Source organism: Microtus pennsylvanicus, chromosome 5, assembly GCF_037038515.1.
Source record: "Microtus pennsylvanicus isolate mMicPen1 chromosome 5, mMicPen1.hap1, whole genome shotgun sequence".
Lineage (NCBI taxonomy): Eukaryota > Metazoa > Chordata > Mammalia > Rodentia > Cricetidae > Microtus > Microtus pennsylvanicus.
In genome coordinates this window covers 49,270,041-49,295,362 of record NC_134583.1, presented here as the reverse complement: position 1 = coordinate 49,295,362, position 25,322 = coordinate 49,270,041, and the positions used below count along the sequence as shown (strand labels likewise).

At 37.4% G+C, this 25,322-nt stretch overlaps 2 protein-coding genes across 2 annotated transcripts; both read right to left on the bottom strand.

Annotated features, from left to right (window-relative positions):
• Window positions 1–256: 256 nt before the first annotated feature.
• LOC142850906 (olfactory receptor 5P69) lies at window positions 257–1,201 on the bottom strand. The gene has a single exon (XM_075974808.1). It carries the CDS (start codon window positions 1,199–1,201, stop codon window positions 257–259), a length of 945 nt encoding a protein of 314 aa, XP_075830923.1.
• Window positions 1,202–16,485: 15,284 nt separating this feature from the next.
• LOC142850905 (olfactory receptor 5P76-like) lies at window positions 16,486–17,430 on the bottom strand. Its single transcript, XM_075974807.1, has one exon. It carries the CDS (start codon window positions 17,428–17,430, stop codon window positions 16,486–16,488), a length of 945 nt encoding a protein of 314 aa, XP_075830922.1.
• Between the last annotated feature and the right edge of the window lie 7,892 nt (window positions 17,431–25,322).

The window sequence follows — 25,322 nt, the reverse complement described above, 5'->3', positions numbered from 1 at the left end:
GGTATATAGAAGAGGGAGTTTAAGGAGAAGGCTTGTGAGAGAAACTGGACACAATAAAATATATTGTATAATGTTTTCAAAGACACATTTTAAATTATAAAAAGAAATAAAATAAATATAATATTTATACATACTGGGAGAAACAGAGATGAGGGCCAAAGTTATACCAAGAAACCTAATAACCAAGCTGAAGTAAAGATCCCATTGGTCTTGAATAATTATCATTATATTAAGTTTTATAAAACAATAGATTGCACTAAGAAAATGCTTTCTTATGAAGCTGTCTCTTCAGAGCACCTTTAATCTCATTATTCCTGAGGCTGTAAATGAGGGGGTTCAACATGGGAATCACCACCATGTAGAATACAGACAACACCTTGTTTTGGTCTGTGGAGTAGCTGGACTTGGGCATCACATAGATGAAGGTGACAGTCCCATAGTAGAGTGTGACTGCAGTGAGGTGGGAGGTGCAGGTGGAGAAGGCCTTGTGGCGTCCTTCAGTGGAGTGAATCTTCAGGATGGTGATGAGGATGTAGGTATAAGAGACAGCTATGACAAACCCTGTTATCGAAACTATGGAGCCAGCAGAAAAAGTATCAAGAACTATAAGGACACTGTCACAAGAACAGGAGAGTTCAACTAATGGAGTAAAATCACAGAAAAAGTGATTAATTCTGTTTGGTCCACAGAAAACAAAAGAAAGAAAGGAAAGGGCAAAGGAGGAAGCATTAAGAAAACCCCCTATGTAAGATCCTGCAACCAACTGGATGCAGACTTGTGTGGACATTTTGGTTGAATAAAGCAGTGGGTTGCAAATTGCTACGAAGCGATCATAAGCCATGGCAGCCAGAAGGAAGCATTCAACTGTCCCAAAAAAAGCAGCTGAGCTAAACTGTATAAAACATTCAAGATATGAGATGGTACTTTGATTTGCCAGGAAGTTGACAAGCATATTGGGTGTGACAGAAGATGAGTAGCCTATGTCAGTAGAAGCCAAGTGACTGAGAAAAAAGTACATGGGATGATGGAGCTGGGAAGAGACTCTGATGAGAAGAATGGTGCTGAGGTTCCCAGACACGGTCACCAGGTAGATGCACAGGATGATGGTGAAAAGGATGAGTTTAAGGACTGGGTCATCTGTCAGGCCCAATAAAATGAACTCTGTCACTGCAGTGTGGTTCCCTTCCTCCAGGAGAGCCATGGGGTTGTGTAGCTGCTGACAGAACAGACTGTGATGGACACGTTGTAGGAAGGGGTTTATAAATAGGTAACTTCATTTCATTTAATCATACATGGAGAGCATTATTAATTAATATATAAGTTTATTTTTAAATTAAACCTAGAATGGATGTTTTCTAGGGTTTTCTTTATTTGTACATCTGTGTACAATAATTCCTTCAAAATAATTTAAGTAGAAATGTTAGGAATTTGCTACAAAGAATAAATAAATTTTGTTTATATTTATTTATAGTAAAACATCTCTGTTATCTGAAACACCCCTTCACACAAATAGATCCATAAATAAATATAAAATAATGTAAGTCTAAGAAGATAGCAATATACTTATTATAAATATAGCAAAATATAAGAGCAGATAATTTGAAGAGTTAAATAATGGCTAACTTTTATTAAATGCTTACTACGTTACCAGCACAGGATTTTAAAAATATTGCATATTTTTATTCTTCATTTCATCCAATAGCATTACATTTTTATCAGTTGCATTTTATAACAGAAAAATACTTTAAGTTTTATAAGATTTATATAATAATTAACCAAATTACTTGGCTTCAGAGATGGTTCACTAATTAAGAGCACTTGGTACACTTGAAATGAACCAGGATCTGATTCCCAGTACTCACATGGTTTCTGACAGCAGTCTGAGGTTCTAGTTCTGGGGACCAAATGCCCTCTTCTGGTCTTCACAGACACCAGGCATGTATGTGGTGCACATACATATACACAGGCAAGATTCATAAACAAAAGCAAAAGAACAAATCTTTTAACTGTTGCAGTAGATATGAACACTAGTCATGATGAATCCAGAGCATTCCTTTTAGTAACCACACATAATTACGAATGGCCATGCAATTGAGGGCACATTCAAATTAAGCACAGACATCAGAGTGGCATATCTGCTTTCCAATGGTTAATACATAGAGAGGTGCTTTGCTGGTGATACTTGTTACAAAGTCTTCATTTCTGTAAGTAAGTCCATGTCTTAACTTTTAAAAAGAATGTAAATTTTCTTATTAGAACTGAGAAGAAATAAAATAGAGATCACACTAAATGCAACTTCCTGTGGTAAGTTCATTAAAAATTTTAAATATTTCTAAATAGATAATTATTGTTTAAAGTACCTTGAAATAGCAACTTCATCATCATGTAAAATATGAATAATATGATATTCTTAATTTTTTATTAAACAACACTAAATGCTTTCCCTGTCTCACAGTGTTTTCTAACAGGAGAGTGATGGGAAAAATTCACATGATTTTTAACATTTTCAATAAATATTTAAACTAAGAAGAGGTTTGTGAAGGTTTGTCTAGCATCGCACAGATTGACTATAATCCCTCACAAAGCATTTCAAAGTGAGAAAACTTGTTAGCCTTTGGCTGAATGTGTATAGAACTTTGAAGTTATGTTGGTTTCTGGTCTTATTAATGGATTGCTAAAGAAGGAATTGAAAACTTGGGGGTAGCTGGTAGGAATGCAGGAAGTAGGCAAGATGTAGTGTGTGAGATATAAATATGTTTTCAATAAAATAAAATGAGAAAACTTAATTTTATGTCTAATCATTCTGAATAATTCACCTATGAAAATATAAGGTGGTTCAATAAATGTATGTTTATTTTCCTTCTGCTATATGACTGTTTTACCTCATCTTTCTTGTTTCTCCACCATGGTTTGTATATGTAGTACATTTTCAAAGGATAAAGTATCTCCATTTACCAACAAAGTCAAAATCTTACCTCTTATAGTAAGAATTCATTTCAAAGTAAGAAGTTCAAAGTCACTATGATTTTATACCTACAAAGCTGTCTGCACTGTTATTACTAAGGATAAGTCCCTGGTGATGTTATGGATTCCAGTGTGAATTTAAATCACCAGGGATCATTACTTGCTTCCCAGTGAGTATTTATCAGTATATTTCACACAACACAATTAATTTCCAAGGGGTCACCTGTCAATCTCAAGTGATCTCTTGTTTTCGTATTATGTGAGTATTGGTGCACTTTCACTTGGCACTTATGGGAGGTACATGATAACAATTCTCTTAGGTGAATATTTGAACAAGTTGTCATTTGATTAATTTTAATTCACATTAAAATACTTTAATCATTAAAATACTTTTTTCAGTTTGTGTACATGATGAATTATACTTATTGATTTTTGTGTATTGAACCATCCTTGAATCTCTAGTATAAAGCCTACTTGACTGTTGAATGAATACACAGACCTGACCATTCCTTAGTATGGTTGAGGAGAATAATATATTGTAGAGATATGGAAGAGCAGAACCAAAGACATCTGGTAAGGTCCAAACTGAATTAGACAATTGGACTGAACTAGACGATGAGAAGGTCAGGAGAGGGGTAGGGGAAGAATAAAAGATCAAAAAGAGGGAAGGGGAGAAAGGGACAAAGAAGCTGTAAAGGTATAAGTTAGAGGGTGGGTTATGCCATCTAAGATGGTTCCGTAACAGGCACTTGTGAGTAGAGACTGAGAGAACATAGAGGCTGGCATAGATCTTGATACGATAATAGGCATCACAGGCATAACTTAATGGAAGTGTCGTAAGTCCCTTTTGCCAGAGATAAGGTGAATGATTCATTTTATTAAGTATGAACTAATTTTTTTACTTTAATTTTTATTTATTTTATGCTGAATTTATTACCATGCCATAAGTTTTTGTTCTTCAGTTTCTTCTAGGATAACCTTTTCTTTTGTTCAACCTCCTCTCTCACTTTGGAACATTTGATTATTTGAAGTCAGGATTATACCAATTTGACAGGAGTAACTCATGTATAGGTTAATCTGGCCGTGAGCTCTTTAGTTCACTGGTGCATCTTGGATGTTTAATTCGCCTGGATTTGTTCAATGATTAGAGAATCTACTTCTAAACTCTTCACCATTATTCTCTACATTTTTAAGCATGTGCAGCAAATATCAGCACTCTTTTTTGGCCACTGATCCAGTGTTGAGTTCCATTGTTTGGCCTGGGCACACCTCCCCACCCCACTATTATACTGTCAGAATGGCATACATTGTTTCTTCAAAGTGACATTTTTCAGATAGTGAAGTTTTGAATATGCATACCTTTGATGGTCTGGGCAGTTTCACAGATGTTCTTAACATGAACCTGAAGATTTGATCCTCTTGATTTTCATAATACTGTAGGGTTTTCTGGGTCAAGAGAGTAGTGAACCATCGTCACAGGTCACTTCAGGCTGCTTAGAGGAAGAGCAGGACTATCTTCTGAAGTCTGAGGGAATGATGGCTATTATCTAAATGTCTGACTTTGAAAAATGACTTTTTGGGACCAACAATTCATGATAAGAAGTGATGGAATCTGTTCTATAACTGACTCTGTGCTGAAATTAGGTCATCATTGCCCTGGGAGACAGAAAGTTTGGAATGTTGGCCTAATAATAGGAAAGGAAAGAGGACTAAAGGCTATAGGACATCTTTTTCACCCAGTGCCCAAATTCTGTGGTACCACATAGATCTATTAAAGTCCATGCAGCTTTAGAGCCCTCTGTGATGCAGAGGCTCTGACGAGTTTAATTCCATCACAAACACCCAGGGTTGGCATGTTTGGAGCAACATACAGTCTTCAATTGATTGGAAATATGCTTGGGGAGAAGTAGAATAGGGGCAGTAGGTTAAAGTGATTAGGAAATTTTTAATCATGGCTATGCATTTAAAATAGTAGTGTGAGTGAAGGGCAGTCAGAAGAACCCCGATAGTTTGAGAGTATATCAAAAGACCTGGGAAATTATGATTCCATCCTCAGGGATAGGCATTAGAAGAGAAACTTAGACCTGTTTAGCACCATCAAACCATGATGTGTAAAATCATGAAATTTCATGTTTAACATTACTAGAATCATGACACTATATGTTTAACATCATGGAATTTTCAGGCAAATAGATAGAACTAGAAAAAGTCATCCTGAGTGAGGTAACCCAGACCCAGAGAGTTAAGTGTGGTAAGTAAGTACTCATTTATAGTGGATATTAATTGTAAAGATAAGGATAGTCATGCTGTAAGCCACAGACCTGTAGAAACTAAGTAACAAGGAAGGCTCAAGAGTGGTTGCATGATTCTTCTTAGGAAGGACAAATAAAGAAGTTATCATGGGGGCCTGAGGCCTGGTGGGAATTGGAGCAGGAGGGGTCATATGGGGAAATGTAGGTTGAAACTGTGAGTTTATTCCTGTCCCCCAAGATCCAAATAATCACACAGAAACTATATTAATTACAACACTGCTTGGCCAATCGCTTAGGAATATTTCCAGCTAGTTCCTATGTCTTAAACTAACCTGTTTTCATTATTTTGTATTTTATCATGAGGGTCATGGTATATTGGCAACATTCCAGCAGCCTCAGATGGCCATCTTTCTCCTTAGGCAGCTACATGGCATCTCCTCAACTCTGCCTATTCTCTTTACATATCTCTGTTCAGATTTCCCACCTGACTATATTCTGTCTTACTTGTGGGCCGAAGCAGTTTTACTCATTAACCAATGGTAACAATATGTATTCATAGCATATGGAGGGGAATCCCTCATCACCTCTTTTTTTCTGGCTAAAGGAAAAATGAAGGTTTTAATGTTAACATAGGAAAATTACATATATCAAAAAGATATCAAGCAAGAATTACAGTTACAATATCTATATTTACTTTATCTTTTATCATAACTAAAAAAATTATAACTAGTTATTCTTCCACTCCATCAAAGACTCCAGAAGGATACATTACCAAAATAAACAGGAAGTGCACTGAAAGCGACATCCTGAAACTTTAGAATTGACAGAAACATACCACTTCCTGGACAGTTACTGAAAATTCTTCTGTAACATTGTATTACGGATGTTTGTCTTTGTTTAGAATATTGATAACAACTTGTTATGGATAATGGTCAGGAAAAATGCAGAACAGAAAAGATTCAGAGTTCTTGTTTTGAAAAGCAAAAAAGGGGAGTACTGTGGAACAATGATCTTGTACTCTGTAAAGATTTGTTATTTGTATTGGTTTAATAAAACACTGATTGGTCAGTAGGCTGGCAGGAAGTATAGGTGGGGTGACCAGAATAGGAGAATTCTGGGAGAGTAAAGGAAGAAAGTCAGTCCCAAGCCAGATGTAGAAGAAGCAAGATGAGAATGCTTTACTGATAAAAGGTAACAAGCCATACGGCTAACATAGAATAGAATTATGAGTTTATTTAAGATGTGAGAGTTAGTTCGTAAGAACACTGTTCTAATAGGCTAACCATCTTATAAATAATGTAGATATCTGTATGTTTCTTTGAAACAGAATGGCTGCACAACCAGGTAGGAGAAAAACCTCAGTCAACAGGGAAAAGATGGAGGGAAGGTGTATTAGGAGAAACAACTGGAATTGGAGGCATCTCAGGGTTAAGCTAGGAACTTACTGCAATGGAAATTCCTAGGAATCTTCCGTGGTGACCTTAGCTAAGGTTTCAAGTAGTGAAGGACAGGGAACATAAACTGGCCATCTCCTATAACCAGGCAGAACTTCCAATGGAGGGATTGTGACAACAGCCTAGCCACAATACCTTTGACCTACAATTTTCCTGCCTACAAATGTTCTGGGTAAAGGTGCCAGAGAAATTAGGGAAGTGGCCAACTAATGACTGGTCCAGCTGGAGACCTGTTCTACAAGAGGCGCTACCTGGAAGGCCAGAAACTAGAGGCTGGATATTCTAGAGACCCAGAATAAAATCAAACATGATTGTAAAAAAAGTCAATGAAATGAACTCTAATGATATTCTGCTGTACTTATAGACAGGAGATTAGCTTCATTATCATCAAGGAGGTGTCATCAAAGAGGCTTCATATAACAACCAATGGAAACAGAGGAAGAGACTCAGAGCTTGTGACTATGATAATAGGAGTCAGTGCTTTACTAGTTCTAGATTAATTCCTTATCCTAACTTCATTGATAACTGTTAAAACTCTAGATTTTTGAAGTCTTAATATAAAAATAGCATAGAGAAGAAAAGAAGTTTGAAGCATCTCTCATTTTCCATGTACCTTAAATTCCGTATGACTTTACAACTTTCCTTTACACACATTAAAACACTTTCTTGGACCCTTACAACTTACCTAAGCATTCAATTCCTCAAACCGTTACAACTCTTTAAGTTATTTTCTTAGTCCCTCATAGCTTACATAAACTTTAAAACCTTTTTTCCATTCAATCATTTACCATGGGACATAAGTGGGTGATGACTGAGAGTAGTCATTGTAAAGCAATTTTCTTTAAATAAAGAAATAGTAAACACTTACACTGAAACCTCTGTGTGAGTTTATCTTTTTAACCAAAATGTCTGTCAGCAATGCAAATTGTGCCTGATCCTGCCTTTCTCTGTAAGAGACCCAAAATGTCTTAGGAAGGTGGGGCCTGAAGCCTGATTATACATATGAAATAATTTGGATGACAAATGCAGTCTAGGGGAGAAGCTGTTTTGCTTGCTGTTGTTAACATAGGCTACAGTTAGCCATCAATATCATTGGGTGTCTGAAAAGGATAAATTATTATGAGAAATATAATCCAAATGGTCTATGTATCAAATAAAATGAGAGAGATTTGCAGTCATCAGGGCAGGCTGGAAGTATATGTGTCCAGAGTCACTACCCTGCCATCTAGGTTTTCCTTTCTTTTCTCCTGGTAGGTTGTGGCCTTTCCTGGACCCCTCCTTGTGCTGCTGCCAAACTAGGTAGCTGCCTTGAAACGTACTCGGGCCTCTACTGTTCTATACAACAGCAGCCAGTTTTATCCTTCTTTGTCATCTTAATCATAATTGGTGGCAAAGTTGATGAGACAACTGGAAATTTTTAATGGTTGGAACTTTTCAAAAATGGGAGAGAGAGAGAGACAGAGAGAGAGAGAGAGAGAGAGAGAGAGAGAGAGAAAGAGACTGCTTCCCACCTTAAAAATGAGAGACACATTTTTCTCTCCCCATCTCACCCCACCTTTCCCACATCCCACCCCACCCCCAGTTCCCAGTTTTTGCCTGGCAATCTTGTCTACTTACAATATCCAGGAGGATGACTATATGTTTTTCTTTTGGTTCACCTTCTTATTTAGCTTATCTAGGATCACGAATTATAGGCTCAATGACCTTTATTTATGGCTAGAAACCAATTATGAGTGAGTACATCCCATGTTCATCTTTTTGGGTCTGGTTTACCTCACTCAGGATAGTGTTTTCTAGTTCCATCCATTTGCATGCAAAATTCAAGATGTCATTGTTTTTTACCCCTGAGTAGTATTCTAATATGTATATATTCCACACATTCTTCATCCATTCTTCCATTGAAGGGCATCTAGGCTGTTTCCAGGTTCTGGCTATTACAAACAATGCTGTTATGAACATAGATGAACAAATGCTTTTGTAATATGAAGGGGAGGATGGGAAGAACTTGGGGGAATGGGATGGTTGGGATAAAGGAAGGGTAGATATGGGAGCAGGGAAGTATATATCTTAATTAAGGGAGCCAATTTTAGAGTTGGAAAGAGACTTGACCCTAGAGGTGTTCCCTGGTGTCCAGGGAGATGTCCCCAGCTAGTTTCTTGGGCAGTTGAGGAGAGGGAGCTTGAAATGGCCCTACCCTATAGTCATACTGATGAATATCTTGCATATCATCATAGAACCTTCATTTGGTGATCGAAGGAGATAGAGACAGAGACCCACATTGGAGCACCAGACTGCACTTCCATGGTCCAAATGAGGAGCAGAAGGAGGGAGAAGATGAGCAAGGAAGTCAGGACCACGACGGGTGGACCCATCCACTGAGACAGTGGGGCTGATCTATTGGGAGCTCACCAAGGCCAGCTGGACTGGGACTTAAAAAACATGGGATAAAACAAGACTCTCTGAACATGTCAGACAAGGAGGGCTGAGAAGCCAAGGACAATGGCACTGGGTTTTGATCCTACTGCATGTACTGGCTTTGCGGGAGCCTAGCCTGTTTGGATGCACCTTCCTAGACTTGGATGGAGCGTGGAGGACCTTGGACTTCCCACAGGGCAGGGAACCCTGACTGCTCTTTGGGTGGAGAGGGAGGGGGAGGGGAGCGGGGGAGGAGGAGGGAAATGGGAGGCGGAGGCGGGGAGGAGGCAGAAATTTTTAATAAAAAAATGAGAGACACAATTACTATGGGAAGAGTTTTCTGTATGATTATGCAATGCATTATTTAAAATTGGAACAATTAAATCAATTAAATGAAGAGACAATCAATAGGGATTGACATAATGTTCATTATCATCTTAATAATTCTTGGAATATCTCTAAAAAGGTTGGTTGATATGAGTGTTAATAAACAGGCCGTAGAAAAACTTGCTAAAACGTATAATAGAGATATTCAGATCCATACAAAGGAATTTAAAGAGAACCAATTTTAGCATTGCATTATAAGCCTGGATAAGAACAGCCTATGGTTTTCAAACAATCCATGTTAATTTATCCAGTCACCATAGAGGAACTGTGAAGTCACAGATATCACTAAGGTTGTTTAAGCACTCACTGAAATACTGTGGCAATGTAAGATTTAAGGAGAGTCAAGGAAGTGCTAGTTTCATATGCTTCACCTCATGTGAAGCAGATGTTTAACTTGTGGTCAAATTGTAATATAATTTTCCTTAAGACTGGAGATACTTGGTTACAGCACTCTTGAATTGTGGTCCTCAATTACAAGGAAAACTTGGTGGAAAGATGAGGCTAGTGCCATTGAACTATGTAGAGGGGTAGAGGTATAAAAATCTCCCAAGGTCAGCTTCTTAAAGACAGAGATTTTGCTAATGTATAAAGAAAAGCTCTATATAAGCATCCAAAGAAGAAAGAAAAACTACCCAGAAAAAGTTACCAATAAAAGGAATAGTCTGACCTAATGGGGATCTGAAGTCTCCAAAACTGTGATGGGATCCCATAACAATGATTCTGCTAGGATGATGATAACACCAGTAAGATGAAAAACACCTCCTAAAGATTGGCTTTGGACTACAAACTGTGCAGGATTATTATGAAGTGGATAGCTGAGATGATCCAGCTTCACAGATTACTCTAGCCAGGACTTGACACATATCCTTGAGACTTTCTCTTATGCATAGACTGGACAACAAATGATACAGCTACCACTGCCAAGACTTGACAATAAACCAAAACCTTTTCTTTTCAGAATCCTCTAAAGATGTTATTGTCCCCCCCCCCCCCCCCCGAGAAAGAAGTAAGTAAATTTAAGAGCATGATGTCTACATTCCCAAGAGATAGGTGGGTGGTTTTTGTTGTTCAGTGGGTTCTGGATATTTGTTATTGCAAAAATATGAGTATCGTTTTGGGGGTTAGTTACAAGATGATATTGGTAATGGTCACAGAAAAATTTGAACAGAGGGATTCAGATTCAGGGTTCTTGTTTGGAAAGAAAAATTGTCAATACAGATATGAGACAATATAAGGGTAGATTATTGAATTTACTCTGAAAAGAAAAAGGGGGATATAGAAATAAGATAGAAAGTTAGATTATTAAACCTATTTTTGATTCAAAGAAGTAACTACTAGTTTTAAAAATTGTACACTGAATTGAAATTTTTATATTTATACAAATTTAAGATTATTTTTGTTAGAACATATTGTACATACATTTATAACCTTGTTTAAGGTATTGTGCCTATGCAACTAATTTAACAATTTAATGCAAATTTTTGGACCTTGAAAATTATTATTACCAAACTTTAGGATGATAAAGGAAGGCAGGTTTGTAGTTTGTCACCTATTACAATAGAACTTCTAGTCATATTAGGTATGTTTCAAGATCAAACAGATATGTTTTGATAGGCAGGTGGTCTTCAAACACTTCAGAGATCTGTAGAATATGGAATTTAAGATGTTTTAATAACATAAGTTCCTTTTTATGACAATGAGACATTTCTGTTTCTACAGCACAAATCTTCTTCAGAGAAGATAATGGCATCAAAGTAACTCCACATGAGGGTTGTCTTCTTTTTGGTAAAAGTAAACTACTGCACAGGAAAGTATTCTTGTTTTGACTGCTGATGATATGCTGTTCAAATTGGACAAGGAGGATGCAAAAGAGAGTGACTGCCAAAACTTTTCATAACAAGGTTGGACAGTCCTTCAAAAATCCTGCTTCATAGAGAAGGCTTTTTATTTTTATTTTTTTATTGATTTTATTGAGCTATACATTTTTCTCTCCTTCCCCTTACTGCCACTCCCCTCCCCTTCATCCCTCTCACATGATCCCCATGTTCGCAATTTACTCAGGAAATCTTGTCTTTTACTACTCCGCAGGTCTGGCTACCCACCATCTGGAGGCTAGGCTCTCATGGAAGCAGTGGGGAAAGAGTCAGCCACCAGTGCCACTCTGTGTAAGGTAGCCTAGCAGGTTAAGATTTGTCTCCTGCAGAAAGCTGTAAGGACATGGCTGCAGATATGCAAACACCCAGGTCCATACACATAATATCTCTGAAAAAGTATAATATGCTTAAAAAGGTACTTAGGTGCTAAGAAAAAACAGAAAATGTGTATAGAAAGTGATAGAAATAATTGAAAAATAATGAAGTCTTAAAAGATAGAGCAAACTAATATAAAAATAAGCCACAGGAGGGAATCTGTATATCTTATGGTACTTTGTTAACTTTGAACTTTTTAAATACTAATGAACAGAGAACAACATATGTGGAGAGGCATCTGATTATGAAAGGTAATTTGAATTAAGCCAGCTTATATAGTAGAGGTGACTTGGCTTTAGAATGCAAGCTTGGAAATGTGTTGCATTGGGGGAGAGGTTATACTTTTGTTTCCATAGAAAATAAAAAAAATATAGATTTCTTTAAAATTAATAAAGACCAGATTTCACTGGGGAGACCTCCTGAGGATCTTGGCTACAGACTGAACACTGTGAATGTAATTCTTACTTGGTGAATGTTCTTATTGTATATAATTTTACTGCTTCATAGTTAAAACCTTCCCTTTTTAATTTCATATAAAAAGGAATAAATACTGTGGGATATTTGTATACTATGTGGAGATGTATTGTTGTGATTGGTGTAATAAAAATTTTAATTGCCAATAGCTAGTTGGGAGGGATAGGTGGGACTTTGGGGCAAAGAGTGAACTCTGAGGAGAAGAAAGGCATAGTCACCAGCCAGACTTAGAAGAAGCAGGATGGGTAGTCTGGAGATAACTTAATGAACCTCATACCATAATGTAGATAAAAAATGGGTTAATTGAAGTTATTAAAACTAGTTCAAGTACAAATCCTAGGTAATGCTGAGTTTTCATAATAATAATAAGTCTCTGTGTCATTATTTGCAGACTGGCAGATGAAAAGAAAGTCCTACTACACTGAAAAACTCCATGCATTGATTGCAATCGTGATTAGATGTCTTTAGATAATTTAAACACCTCTCATATAAGAAGACTGACTAGGAAGTAAACTCTAGCTCTCAAGAGGGAAGACACCATATAAACCAGTTATGTAAATAAGTAGAAAATAAGGAAGAACACTACAGGTAGAAAAATGTTAGTAGACAACTTTCTGAATGTTAGGGGAGAACAAATCAAAAGGGAGAGAGTGCCACAACTTATGGCCCAGATGTGTCGAATGAATTTTGTGATCCACACTATTCTTCTATTGAGGTTCCAAAATTAAGTAGGAAAGCAGAGGCTGGTGTATGTGGCAGCACGGTCTGTTACTAACACTGTGACCATTGCTATCATAGGAACAGACACTGTAAGTTTCAAGACCCAGGTAAAAGAGGGAGTTTCCTTAAGTTCAAACAGATAGGCTCTCTCCAATATCTTCTTTTTTCTTTTTTTTAAAGAATTAATTTTCTTTTACTTTTTATGTGTATGAGTGCTTTGCCAGCATGGATACATACCATGTACATTCATATTTCCTCCAGAAAGCAAAAGAGTATGCTGAATCTAAATCTATCAGTCTTGGAAATATAGTTTGTTGTGGGCCACAGTGTGAATTCTGGTGACAAAATCCAGGTCTTCTATAAGAGTAGAGTGTCCTTTTAATCACCAAGCCATCTTTCTAGTCCATCCAATCTCCTCTTGATTCTACTTTGTATTTCTTGTCATGTAGTGTTTTTTTGTCTTGCCTGATTCTTTGTTTTTATTTTTCATTTTGTGTGTGTGTGTGTGTGTGTGTGTGTGTGTGTGTGTGTGTGTGTGAGTGTATGTATGTGTGTTCTTAAGAACACAGACTATATAAATGGGTTTTTGCTTTCCACCATGATGATACCAGGGATCAAACCAGACTATCTGGCATGGTGGCAATGTCTTTACCTGATAAGCATATGATTCTTCATCTTCATAGCTCTTATGTTTGGAATTTCATACCAACCTTTCCAAACGGTTTCTTACTAGACTTTATCACATCACAAACATTTAAAAATATCTAGTAAAAATTTAAGCATCTGACTACATGATTTCTTAAAATTTAGTCACGTAAACCCCAAACTCTTGAACATTATGGAGAGGATTAGCCTCCCCATAAACACTGAATCCACATCTCTTAGGTCAGCATGCTCAACTGTTTTTCCGAATTTTATATTAGGCATTAACTGGGCATGAATAGCTGAGAAATAATAAATTAATGATCATTAAGAAACCTTAATTTCCATATCAATGAAAATTTATGGACTATTCATTACATATTTGAGGATAGTTTAGGAAGATGGATGAGAGAAGCATCAAAACCAATCATGTCTTTCTTTACGACAAAATTGTTTCAGGAAAATTGTATCAGCTTTGTAATTACTTTACAGATAGATACAGGACAATCATTGAAACATTAATTTTAATGGGTTGTTTTTGCTGAGTATTTATTGTATTATAAAACCAAGTAGACATTAAAGATATAATTTTGAATAAATCAATTCTCATGAAATTCATAGTTCAGTGGAGAGCAGATTAGAGAATAATTTTTTTAAGATGATAATTCAGGTTTATAGATACTTTCCTCTCAGCAAAAAGTCAACTCACAGTAAAATACAACATACTATCAATAATAGGTTAACATAAAGTGAACCTTTAGTTAATTCATAAGAAAGAATGCTTTTTTAAAAATGAACTGTGTTTTCCATACAAAATAAAATTTCACAAAAAGCTGTTCTGTGATAATAGAGTAATATTACATCCTTGAAAATGAATTGTTTAAAAGTGAGGAGAGCAATGTTCTGTAAGATTGGCTCTTAGATATTACCAATTAGCAAGTATTTTGACAAGGCTTGTGGTTCCAAGTGTTTTGGGACACACTTTGCTCTATGCTTCAGAAATCTCTTTAGCGTGATGAATTGAAACAGTACCCTTAGCCTGCATGTTTTTATTTCTTTTAAAATTCATTTGGTAAATTAACAGCAGTAGGTATATTGTACGGAGTGCTCTTTGGACTGGAGAGGGAGGGGGAGAAAAGTGGGGGGAAAGGGAGAGGGTTGGGAGGAGGGGGAGAAGAATGGGAGGAGGGGGAGGGAAATTGGAGGCTGGGAGGAGGTGGAAATTTGTTTTTTTTTTCTTTCTTTTCTTTATTCTCCTTTTATCAATAAAAATAAATTCATGTCAATTAAAAAGGCAATGGCTCAGATCCTTCCAGGTGTAAGAACTACTCCCCAAGTGTAAATTACACTGTTCTAAGCATACTCAGCCAGCAGTGCCTGTGATACAATGAATTACTGACCTACTGAACTAAGTGCTCCCTAATGACTTAAAAGAGTCAAGCTGTTTTAAAATTATAAAGCGTCCAGGCTCAGAGTTTGATAACGTTCTTTAGAAAACACGAGAAACAGCTTATTACCTAGATGTGGCGTGTTTTCACACTACTGGCATTAAAAACAAAACTGACAGGACACTCCAAAAACAGATTAGAGAATAATTAATAGTTTAAACTTAGAATGTGGTAGAGAAGAATAAATGCAGCTCATATGAAAATTAAAGTTAGTTGTAGCAGGTCTGGTTAGTCCCATGAGCAAGTGTTATTTGAGCAGAAAACTAAGAAGGGCTGGAGGTGTGAAGATTGGGCGAAAAGCTTCCAGATTTAAAATTGCAAGTGTGCTCAAGATTATAACCTCCGGAAATAAAAAATAAGTCAGCGTAATGTAAAGAGAGAATCATGTTAAAACTCTAGAGTTTATTCATACATGAATTGAAGGAATCATATTTTTAAAATAGAAGTAGCCTAACATAACTGTATTTTTAAATGTGTTGTACAGAAACTTGTCTTGTGAACAATTGAAGTACAATTACCACCATTATGTAAAGACACGCCTACCGGTGCTCTAGTAGTACAAATTTCATGGGAATAAGTATCAGCTACCTTACTAGATCTATGTGTAAGGTAGCAAGAAAAAAATCACAGCTACCATGATTCTCAAGGCCAAAACCTGTGCTAGACAGGACATAGGCCATAAGGAAGAACCCATTATCCTATTCCCCTGAATGGATATATTATTAAACTAACTTTAAATGACTTATAATATCTACATTAGTTCATCTCCAAACCCTCATCAGCACAACTTTTTTTTTTTTTGCAGTAGATGACGAGTAACAAACAACTGTGAATGTGCAGAGAAAATTAGAGACCTTGGAAGGCTTAACAATATATCTGGATCATACACCCTTCTCTCCAAGGTCAGGAATCACTGTAATAAAGTGATTGGAAAGATTGTAAGAGCCAGAGCTAGTTGATAACTACAAATAAACAATGTTTTCAGGAAACAACAGAATGTTGTAGATATGTATCCATGCTGCCTGTGTCATTATGGACTAGGTCAAATCATACAAAGTCCCAGGATGAAGAGGAGACAAGAGCATGAAGTCTACCTGTAGCTGAGGTGTTGGCAATTGACATCTTCCAGGTGGTGAGTCAGTTTTCTAATGGTGTAGCTTTCCATGTTTCAGAGGAAGCATAATACCTAAGTCTGTACAGATAGAACAATAAAGACGAATAATCTGGCATTTAGAAGAGGGCATTATAAGAAGAAGCCTTGTGAGAGAAACTGGACACAATAAAATACATTGTATAATGTTTTCAAAGACACATTTTAAAGTATAAAAAAGAAATGAAATAAATATAATATCTATATATACTGGGAGAAAAAGAGATGAGTACCAAAGTTATAACAAAACTTATAACAATTCTGAGTTAAAGGTCCCATTGGTCTTGAATAATTATCATTATATTAAGTTTTATAAAACAATAGATTGCACTAAGAAAATGCTTTCTTATGAAGCTGTCTCTTCAGAGCACCTTTAATCTCATTATTCCTGAGGCTGTAAATGAGGGGGTTCAACATGGGAATCACCACCATGTAGAACACAGACAGCACCTTGTTCTGGTCTGTGGAGTAGCTGGACTTGGGCATCACATAGATGAAGGTGACTGTCCCATAGTAGAGAGTGACTGCAGTGAGATGGGAGGTGCAGGTGGAGAAGGCCTTCTGGCGGCCCTCAGTGGAGCGCATCCTTAAAATGGTGATGAGGATGTAGGTGTAGGAGACAACAATGACAAGGACTGTGACCATGCTTACTGATCCAGCAAAAAATGAGGTAGAAACTGCAGAGAAACTGACATCAGAACAAGAGAGTTCCATCAAAGGAGCAAAATCACAGAAAAAGTGATTAATTCTGTTTGGTCCACAGAAAACAAAAGAAAGAAATGAAAGTGTGACAGAGGTATCATTGAAAAAGCCCCCTACGTAAGATCCTGCAACCAACTGAATACAGACTTGTCTGGACATTTTGGTTGAATAAAACAATGGGTTGCAAATTGCTACGAAGCGATCATAAGCCATGGCAGCCAGAAGGAAGCATTCAACTGCCCCCCAAAAAGCGGCTGAGCCTAACTGTATAAAACATCCAAGATATGAGATGGTACTTTGATTTACCAGGAAGTTGACAAGCATATTGGGTGTGACAGAAGATGAGAGGCCTATGTCAGTAGAAGCCAAGTGACTGAGAAAAAAGTACATGGGGTGATGGAGCTGGGAAGAGACTCTGATGAGGAGGATGGTGCTGAGGTTCCCAGACACGGTCACCAGGTAGATGCACAGGATGATGGTGAAGAGGACGACTCTAAGGACTGGGTCATCTGTCAGGCCCAATAAAATGAACTCTGTCACTGCGGTGTTGTTCCCTTCCTCCAGGAGAGCCATGGGATAGTGTAGCTCCTGACAGAACCAGACCATGATTGACAAATTATAAGACGGGGTTTAAAAATAGATCACTTCATTTCAGTTAATCATACATAGAGAGCATTACCAACTAATATAAAAATATATTTTAAAATTGTACTTACAATGGAGGTTTTACCTAGGTTTTCATAATTCATAGATCTGTGTATAATAATTCCTTCATAATTATTTACATAGAAATATTAGGAATTTGTTACAAAGAATAAATAACTTTTATTTACACATATTTATAGTAAAACATACCTGCTTTCTGAATCATCCCTTCACACAAATAAATCCATAAATAAATATAAATAGTGTAAACCTTAAGTAGATAGCAATATACTTATTATAAATATAACAAAATGTAAGAGCAGACAATTTGAAGAGGTAAATAATGGCTAACTTTTATTAAATGCTTACTACATCTCTAGCACAGGATTTAAATATTATTGTACATTTTCTACTCTTATTCCATTAAATATCATTACATTTTTATACGTTCCATTTTATAACACAAAAGTATTTTATGTTTTCTTAGATTTATATAATAACTAACAAAATTATTGGGCTTAGAGATGGTTCACTAATTAAGAGCACCTTTTGCACTTGCAATGAACCAGGGTCTGATCCCCAGTACTCACATGGTTTCTCACAGCAGTCTAAGGTTCTAGTTCTGGGGACCTAATGTCCTCATCCGGTCTTCACTGACACCAGGCATATATGTGGTGCAAATACATATATATAACATTCATAACATAGGTAACATTCATAAACATAAAATCAAAAGAATAAATCTTTTAAAAGGTGCAGTAGATATGAATACTAGACATTTTGAATTCAGAGTATTCCTTTTAGTTACTACAAATAATTATGAGTGGCCAAGCAATTGACGGCACACTCAAATTAAGCACAGACATCAGAGTGGCATTTCTGCTTTCCAATGGTTAATACGTATTGTGGTGCTTTGCTGGTGACACTGGTCACAAAGTCTATCATTTCTGTAAGTAAGACTATGTCTTAATCAACTTTTAAAAAGAATGCAAATTTTCTTATTAGAACTGAGAAGAAATAAAACAGAGATCACACTAAAATTGCAAATGTAACTTCCTGTAGTAAGTTCATTAAACATTTTAAATATTTCTATATAGATCATTTTCTTTAAAGTACCTTGAAATAGCAATTTCATCATCATGTTAAATATGAACAATATTTGGCATGCTATTAGTAATTTTTTTATTAAAACACACCAAATGCTTTCCCAATCTCACAGTGTTTTGTAACAGGATTGTGATGGAATAAATTCACATGACTTTCAACAGAGGACACTGATCAATAAATATTTAAACTAATAAGTTAAGAGGTGTGTGAAGGTTCATCTAGCATGGCACAGATTGACTATAAATCCCCACAAAGCATTTAAAAGCGAGCAAGCTTGTTAGTCTTTGCCTGAATGTGTACACAAATTTGACGTTACGTTGGTTTCTGGTCTTACAAGTGGATTGGTAAATAAGGAATCTTTGAAAACTTGAAGGTAGCTGGGAGAAATGTAGAAATTGGAAGATGTAGTGTATGAGAGAAGAATCAATAAAATAAAAACAGAAAACTTAATTTTATGTCCAATCATTCTGAATAATTCACCTATGGAAATAAAAGGTGGCTCAATAAATGTATTTTTATTTTCCTTCTTCTATATGATCACTTTACTTCATCTGACTTGTTTCTCCACTATAGTTTGTAAATGTTGTACATTTTCAAAGGCTAAAGTATCTCCATTTACCAACAAAGTCATAATCATACCTCTTGTAGTAAGAATTCATTTCAAAGTAAGAAGTTCAAAGTCACTATGATTTTATACCCACAAAGCTGTCTGCACTGTTATTACTAAGTATAAGTCCCTGGTGAGGTTACTGATTCCAGCATGATTATAAATCATCAGGGATCATTACTTTCTTCCCACTGAGTATGGAGCACTACATTTCCCACAAAATAATTAATTTCTAAGGCGTCACCTGTCAATCTCAAGTGATCTCTCTTTTTTTGTTATGAGTAATGGTGGACTTTCATTTGGCACTTAAGTGAGGTACATGATAACAATTTCTTAGGTAAATATTCAAACAAGTTGTTATTTGATTCCATTTAGTTCATATTAAAATACTTTAATCCTTAAAATACTTTTTTCAATTTGGGTAGTTGATGAATTACATTTATTGATTTTTGTGTATTGAACCATCCTTGACTCTCTAGGATAAAGTCTACTTGACCATGGAATGAATACACAGAACTGACCACTCCTTAGTATGGTTGCGGAGAATGTTTTACTGTAGATACAAGGGAGAGCACAACCAAAGACATCTGGTAAGGTCCAAATTGAACTAGACAATTAGACTGAACTAGATGATGAGAAGGGCAGGAGAGGGGAAAGAGGGGAAGATCAAGAAGAGGGAAGAGGAGAAAGGAACAAAGGGAGGTGAGTTCATTGCAGAGCCAGGATAACACATAGGCAAAATGGCTGAGTTATAGAGGACAGAGAAGTTTGGAGTGGGTAAATGAAGCCCAGAAGGTGGAGAGGTTTAAGTTAGAGGGTGGGTTATGCCATCTAAGATGGTTCCACAACAGGCACTTGTGAGGAGAGACTGAGAGAACATAGAGGCTGGCACAGATCTTGATACGATAATAGGCATCACAGGCATAACTTAATGGAAGAGTCGTAAGTCCCTTTTGCCAGTGATAAGGTGAATGCCCTATTTTATCTAGTATGAACTATTTTTTTTAATTTTTATTTTTCCATTCAATTATTTACACTTCCTTCCCTCCTCCCAATCACCTCCAGCTCCCCACACCCCCTCTTCCCTCTCCCACCCTGCTTGAGAGAGGGCAGGGAACCACGGCCTGTGGGAAGTCCAAGGCCCTCCCCCCTACATCCAAAGCTAGGGAACTGAGCATCCATATATACTAGGGTCCCAAAAAGCCAAAATATGCCTTAAAAACAAGTCCCAGTGCCTTTACCAATGGCTTCTCAGTCAGCCCCCACTGTCAGCCACATTCAGAGAGTCCGATTTGATAACATGCTCATTCAGAACTGGTCCAGCTGGATTTGGTGAGCTCTCATTAGAACAGGCACACTGCCTCAGTTGGTGGACCATCCCCTCCCGGTCCTGACTTGCTTGCTCGTCTTCTTCCTCCTTTGCCTTTTAACTGGACCTTGGGAGCTCAGTCAGTTGCTCTGATGAGGGTCTCTGTCTCTATCTCCATCCCGTTGCCGAACGAAGTTTCTATGATGATATTCGAGATATCCATCAGCATGATAGCGGGGCAAGGACAGTTCAGGCACCCTCTCCTCTGCTGTCCAAGGACCTAAGTGGGGATATCCCCATGGATACCTGGGATCCCCTCTAGAGCCAAGTTTCTTGCCAATCCTAACATGGATCCCTTAATGTAGGTATCTTCTTCCCTGCTCCTATATCTGCTCTTCCTCCATCTCCACCCTCCCACTCCCCCAAGCTCTTGCCAATCTTTCTCTTCTACCTTCCCTCTCCCCCTCTCCCTTTCCCAACCTCACCCCCACCCCTGCCCCCACCCCCATGTTCACAACTTTTGCCCTGCAATCTTGTTTGCTTCCAATTTCCAGGAGGATCTATATATGGTTTTCTTTGGGTTCACCTTGTTATTTGGCTTCTCTGAGTTTGTGAACTATAGGCTTAATGACCTTGGTTTATGGTTAGAGTCTACAAATGAATGAGTACATACCAGATTCATCTTTTTGGGTCTGGGTTATCTCGCTGAGGATAGTGTTTTCTATTTCCATCCATTTGCATGCAAAATTCAAGATGTCATTGTTTTTTTTTTACCACTGAGTGTACTCTAATGCATATATATTCCACACTTTCTTTTTTTATTTTTTCTTTTATTTTTTAAATTTTTCATTTATTTTTACTTAAAAATTTCCATCTCCTCCTCTCCTCCCATTCCCCTACCCATCTCCCCCTCCTTCTCCAGTCCAAAGAGCAGTCAGGATTCCCTGCCCTGTGGGAAGTCCAACCAAGGTCCTGCCCACTCCATCTAGGTCTAGGAAGGTGAGCATCCAAACAGACGATGCTCCCACAAAGTCAATACATTCAGTAGGATTAAAACCCAGTGCCATTGTCCTTGGCTTCTCAGCAACCCTCCTTGGCTGACACGTTCAGAGAGTCTGTTTTGATCACGTGCTCCATCAGTCCCAATCCAGCTTGTTTTGGTGAGCTCCCATTAGATCAGCCCCACCATCTCAGTGGGTAGGCGCACCCCTCGTGGTCCTGACTTCCTTGCTCATGTTCTCCCTCCTTGTGCTCCTCATTTGGACCTTGGGAGCTCAGTCCAGTGCTCCAGTGTGGGTCTCTGTCTCTATCTCCATCCATCGCCAGATGAAGGTTCTATGATGATATGCAAGATATTCATCAGTATGGCTACAGGATAGGGCCATTTCAGGCTCTCTCTCTTCAGCTGCCCAAGGATCTAGCTGGGGACATCTCCATGGACACCTGCAGACACCTCTAGAGTCAATTCTATTGCCAACCCTAAAATGACTCCCTTAATTAAGATATATACTTCCCTGCTCCCATATCCACCCTTCCTCGATCCCAACCGTCCTATTCCCCCAAGCTCTTTCCATCCTTTCCTTCTCACTTTTTTTCCCCATCATCCCTTACCCCTACCCCACATCCAAGTTTCCAGTTTTTGCCTGGCAATCTTGTCTCCTTCCAATATCGAGGAGGATACCTATATGTTTTTCTTTGCATTCACCTTCTTATTTAGCTACTCGAGGATCACAAATTATAGGCTCAATATCCTTTACTTATGGCTAGAATCCACTTATGATTGAGTACATACCATATTCATCTTTTTGGGTCTGGGTTACCTTACTAATGATAGTGTTATCTATTTCCATCCATTTGCATGCAGAATTCAAGATGTCATTGTTTTTTACCGCTGAGTAGTAGTATGCTAATTTGTATATATTCCACACTTTCTTCATCCATTCTTCCATTGAAGGGCATCTAGGATGTTTCCAGCTTCTGGCTATTACAAATAATGCTGCTGTGAACATAGTTGAACAAATACTTTTGTAGTATGATTGGGCATCTCTTGGGTATAATCTAAAGAGTGGTCCTGGGGTAGGTTGATCCCGAATTTCCTGAGAAACCACCACACTGCTTTCCAGAGTGGTTCCACAAGTTTGCATTCTCACCAGCACTGGATGAGTGTGTACTCCTTACTCCACATCCTCTCCAGCAAAGGCTATCATTGGTGTTTTTGATTTTAGCCATTCTGACAGGTGTAAGATGGTATCTCAGATTTGTCTTGATTTGCATTTCCCTGATCACTAAGGAGGTTGAGCATGACCTTAAGTGTCTTTTGGCCATTTGAACTTCTTCTGTTCGAAATTCTCTGTTCAGTTCAGTGCCCCATTTTTAATTGGGTTATTTAGCAATTTAAAGTCTAGCTTCTTGAGTTCTTTATATATTTTGGAGATCAGACCTTTGTCTGTTGCAGGGTTGGTGAAGATCTTCTCCCAGTCAGCAGGTTGCCTTTTTGTCTTAGTGACAGTGTCCTTTGCTTTACAGAAGCTTCTCAGTTTTAGTAGGTCCCATTTACTAAATTTTGCCCTTAATGTCTGTGCTGCTGGGGTATATGTAGGAAGTGGTCTCCCGTGCCCATATGTTGTCGAGTACTTCCCACTTTCTCTTCTATCAGGTTCAGTGTGTTCAGATTGATATTGAGGTCTTTAATCCATTTGGACTTGAGTTTTGTGCATGGTGATAGAAATGGATCTCTTTTCATTCTTCTACATGTTCACATCCAGTTGTCCAGCACCATTTGTTGAAGATGCTTTCTTTCTTCCATTGTATAATTTTAGCTCCTTTGTTAAAAATCAAGTATTCATAGGTTTGTGGGTTAATTTCCGCATCTTCTATTCGATTCTATTGGTCGACTTCTCTGTTTTTATGCTAATACCAAGCTGTTTTCATTACTGTAGCTCTATAATAGAGTTTGAAGTCAGGGATGGTAAATGCCCCCAGAAGTTCCTTTATTATATAGGATTGTTTTGGCTTTACTGGGTTTTTTGTTTTTCCATATAAAATGATTATTGTTCTCTCAAGATCTGTGAGTAGTTTTTTTGGATTTTGATGGGGATTGCATTAATTTATGGATTACCTTTCGTAGAATTGCCATTTTTACAGTGTTGGTCCTACCCAATCAAGAGCATGGGAGATCCTTCTATTTTCTGGTGTCCTCTTCATTTTTTTTTCAAAGCCTTAAAGTTCTTGTCAAAAGATCTTTCTCTTCCTTGGTTAGAGTTACCCCATGATATTTCATGCTATTTGTGGCTATCGTGAAATGTGATGCTTCTCTGATTTCTCTCTGCTTCCTTGTCCTTAGTGTAAAGGAAGGCAACTGAATTTTTGGAGTTGATCCTGTATCTTGCCACATTACTAAAGGTGTTTATCAGCTGTAGGAGTTCTTTGGTAGAGTTTTTGGGGTCGCTTATGTACACTATCGTATCATCTGCAAATAACGAAAGCTTGACTTCTCCCTTTCCAATACGAATCCCCTTGGTCCCCTTATGTTGTCTTATTGCTATTGCTAGAACTTCAAGCACTATATTGAAGAGGTATGGAGAGAGTGGACAGCCTTGTCGTGTTCCTGATTTTAGTGGGATGGCTTTAAGTTTTTCTCCATTTAATTTAATGTTAGTTGTCGGCTTGCTGTAAATAGCTTTTATTATATTTAGGTATGACCCTTATATCCCTAATCTCTCCAAGACCTTTATCATAAAGGGGTGTTGAATTTTGTCGAATGCTTTTTCAGCATCTAATGAAATGATCATATGGTTTTTTCTTTCAGTTTATTAATATGGTGGATTACATTGATAGATTTTCGTATGTTGATCCAGCCCTGCATCTCTGGGATGAACCCTACTTGATCATAATGGATAATTTTTCTAATGTGTTCTTGGATTCGGTTTGCCAGTATTTTATTGAGAATTTTTGCGTCGATGTTCATGAGTGAGATTGGCCTGTAATTCTCTTTCCTGGTTGAGTCTTTGTGAGGTTTTGATACAGGGTGACTGTAGCTTCATAAAAGGAATTTGGCAATGACTCTTTTGTTTCTATATTGTGAAATACCTTAAGGAGTATAGGTATTAGCTCTTCTTAGAAGTTCTGGTAGAATTCTGCGTTGAAACCATCTGGTCCTGGGCTTTTTCTGGTAGGGAGATTTTTGATAACAGGTTCTAATTCTTTGTGACTAACAGGTCTATTTAGATCTTTCACCTGGTTTTGGTTTAACTTTGGTATGTGGTACTTATCTGAAAAATGTCCATTTCTTTTGCATTTTCCAGTTTTGTGGCATACAGGCTTTTGTAGTAAGATCTAATGATTGTCTGAATTTCCTCTGTGTCTGTGGTTATGTCCCCCTTTTCATTTCTAATCTTATTTATTTGCGTGTTTTCTTTCTCTTGTTTAATTAGTTTGGATAGGGGTTTGTCGATCTTGTTGATTTTCTTCAAGAACCAACTTTTTGTTTTATTGATTCTTTGGACTGTTTTCTGTGTTTCTATTTTGTTGATTTCTGCCCTCAGTTTGTTTATTTCCAGTTTTCTACTCCTCCTGGGTGCGTCTGCTTCTTTTTTTTTTCTAGAGCTTTCAGGTATGCTGTTAAGTCCCCAAGGTAAGCTTTCTCCATTTTCTTTACATGGGCACTTAGTGCTATGAACTTTCCTCTTATTTTTTTTTTTTTTTTTTGGTTTTTCGAGACAGAGTTTCTCTCTGGTTTTGGAGCCTGTCCTGAAATTAGCTCTTGTAGACCAGGCTGATCTCAAACTCACTGAGATC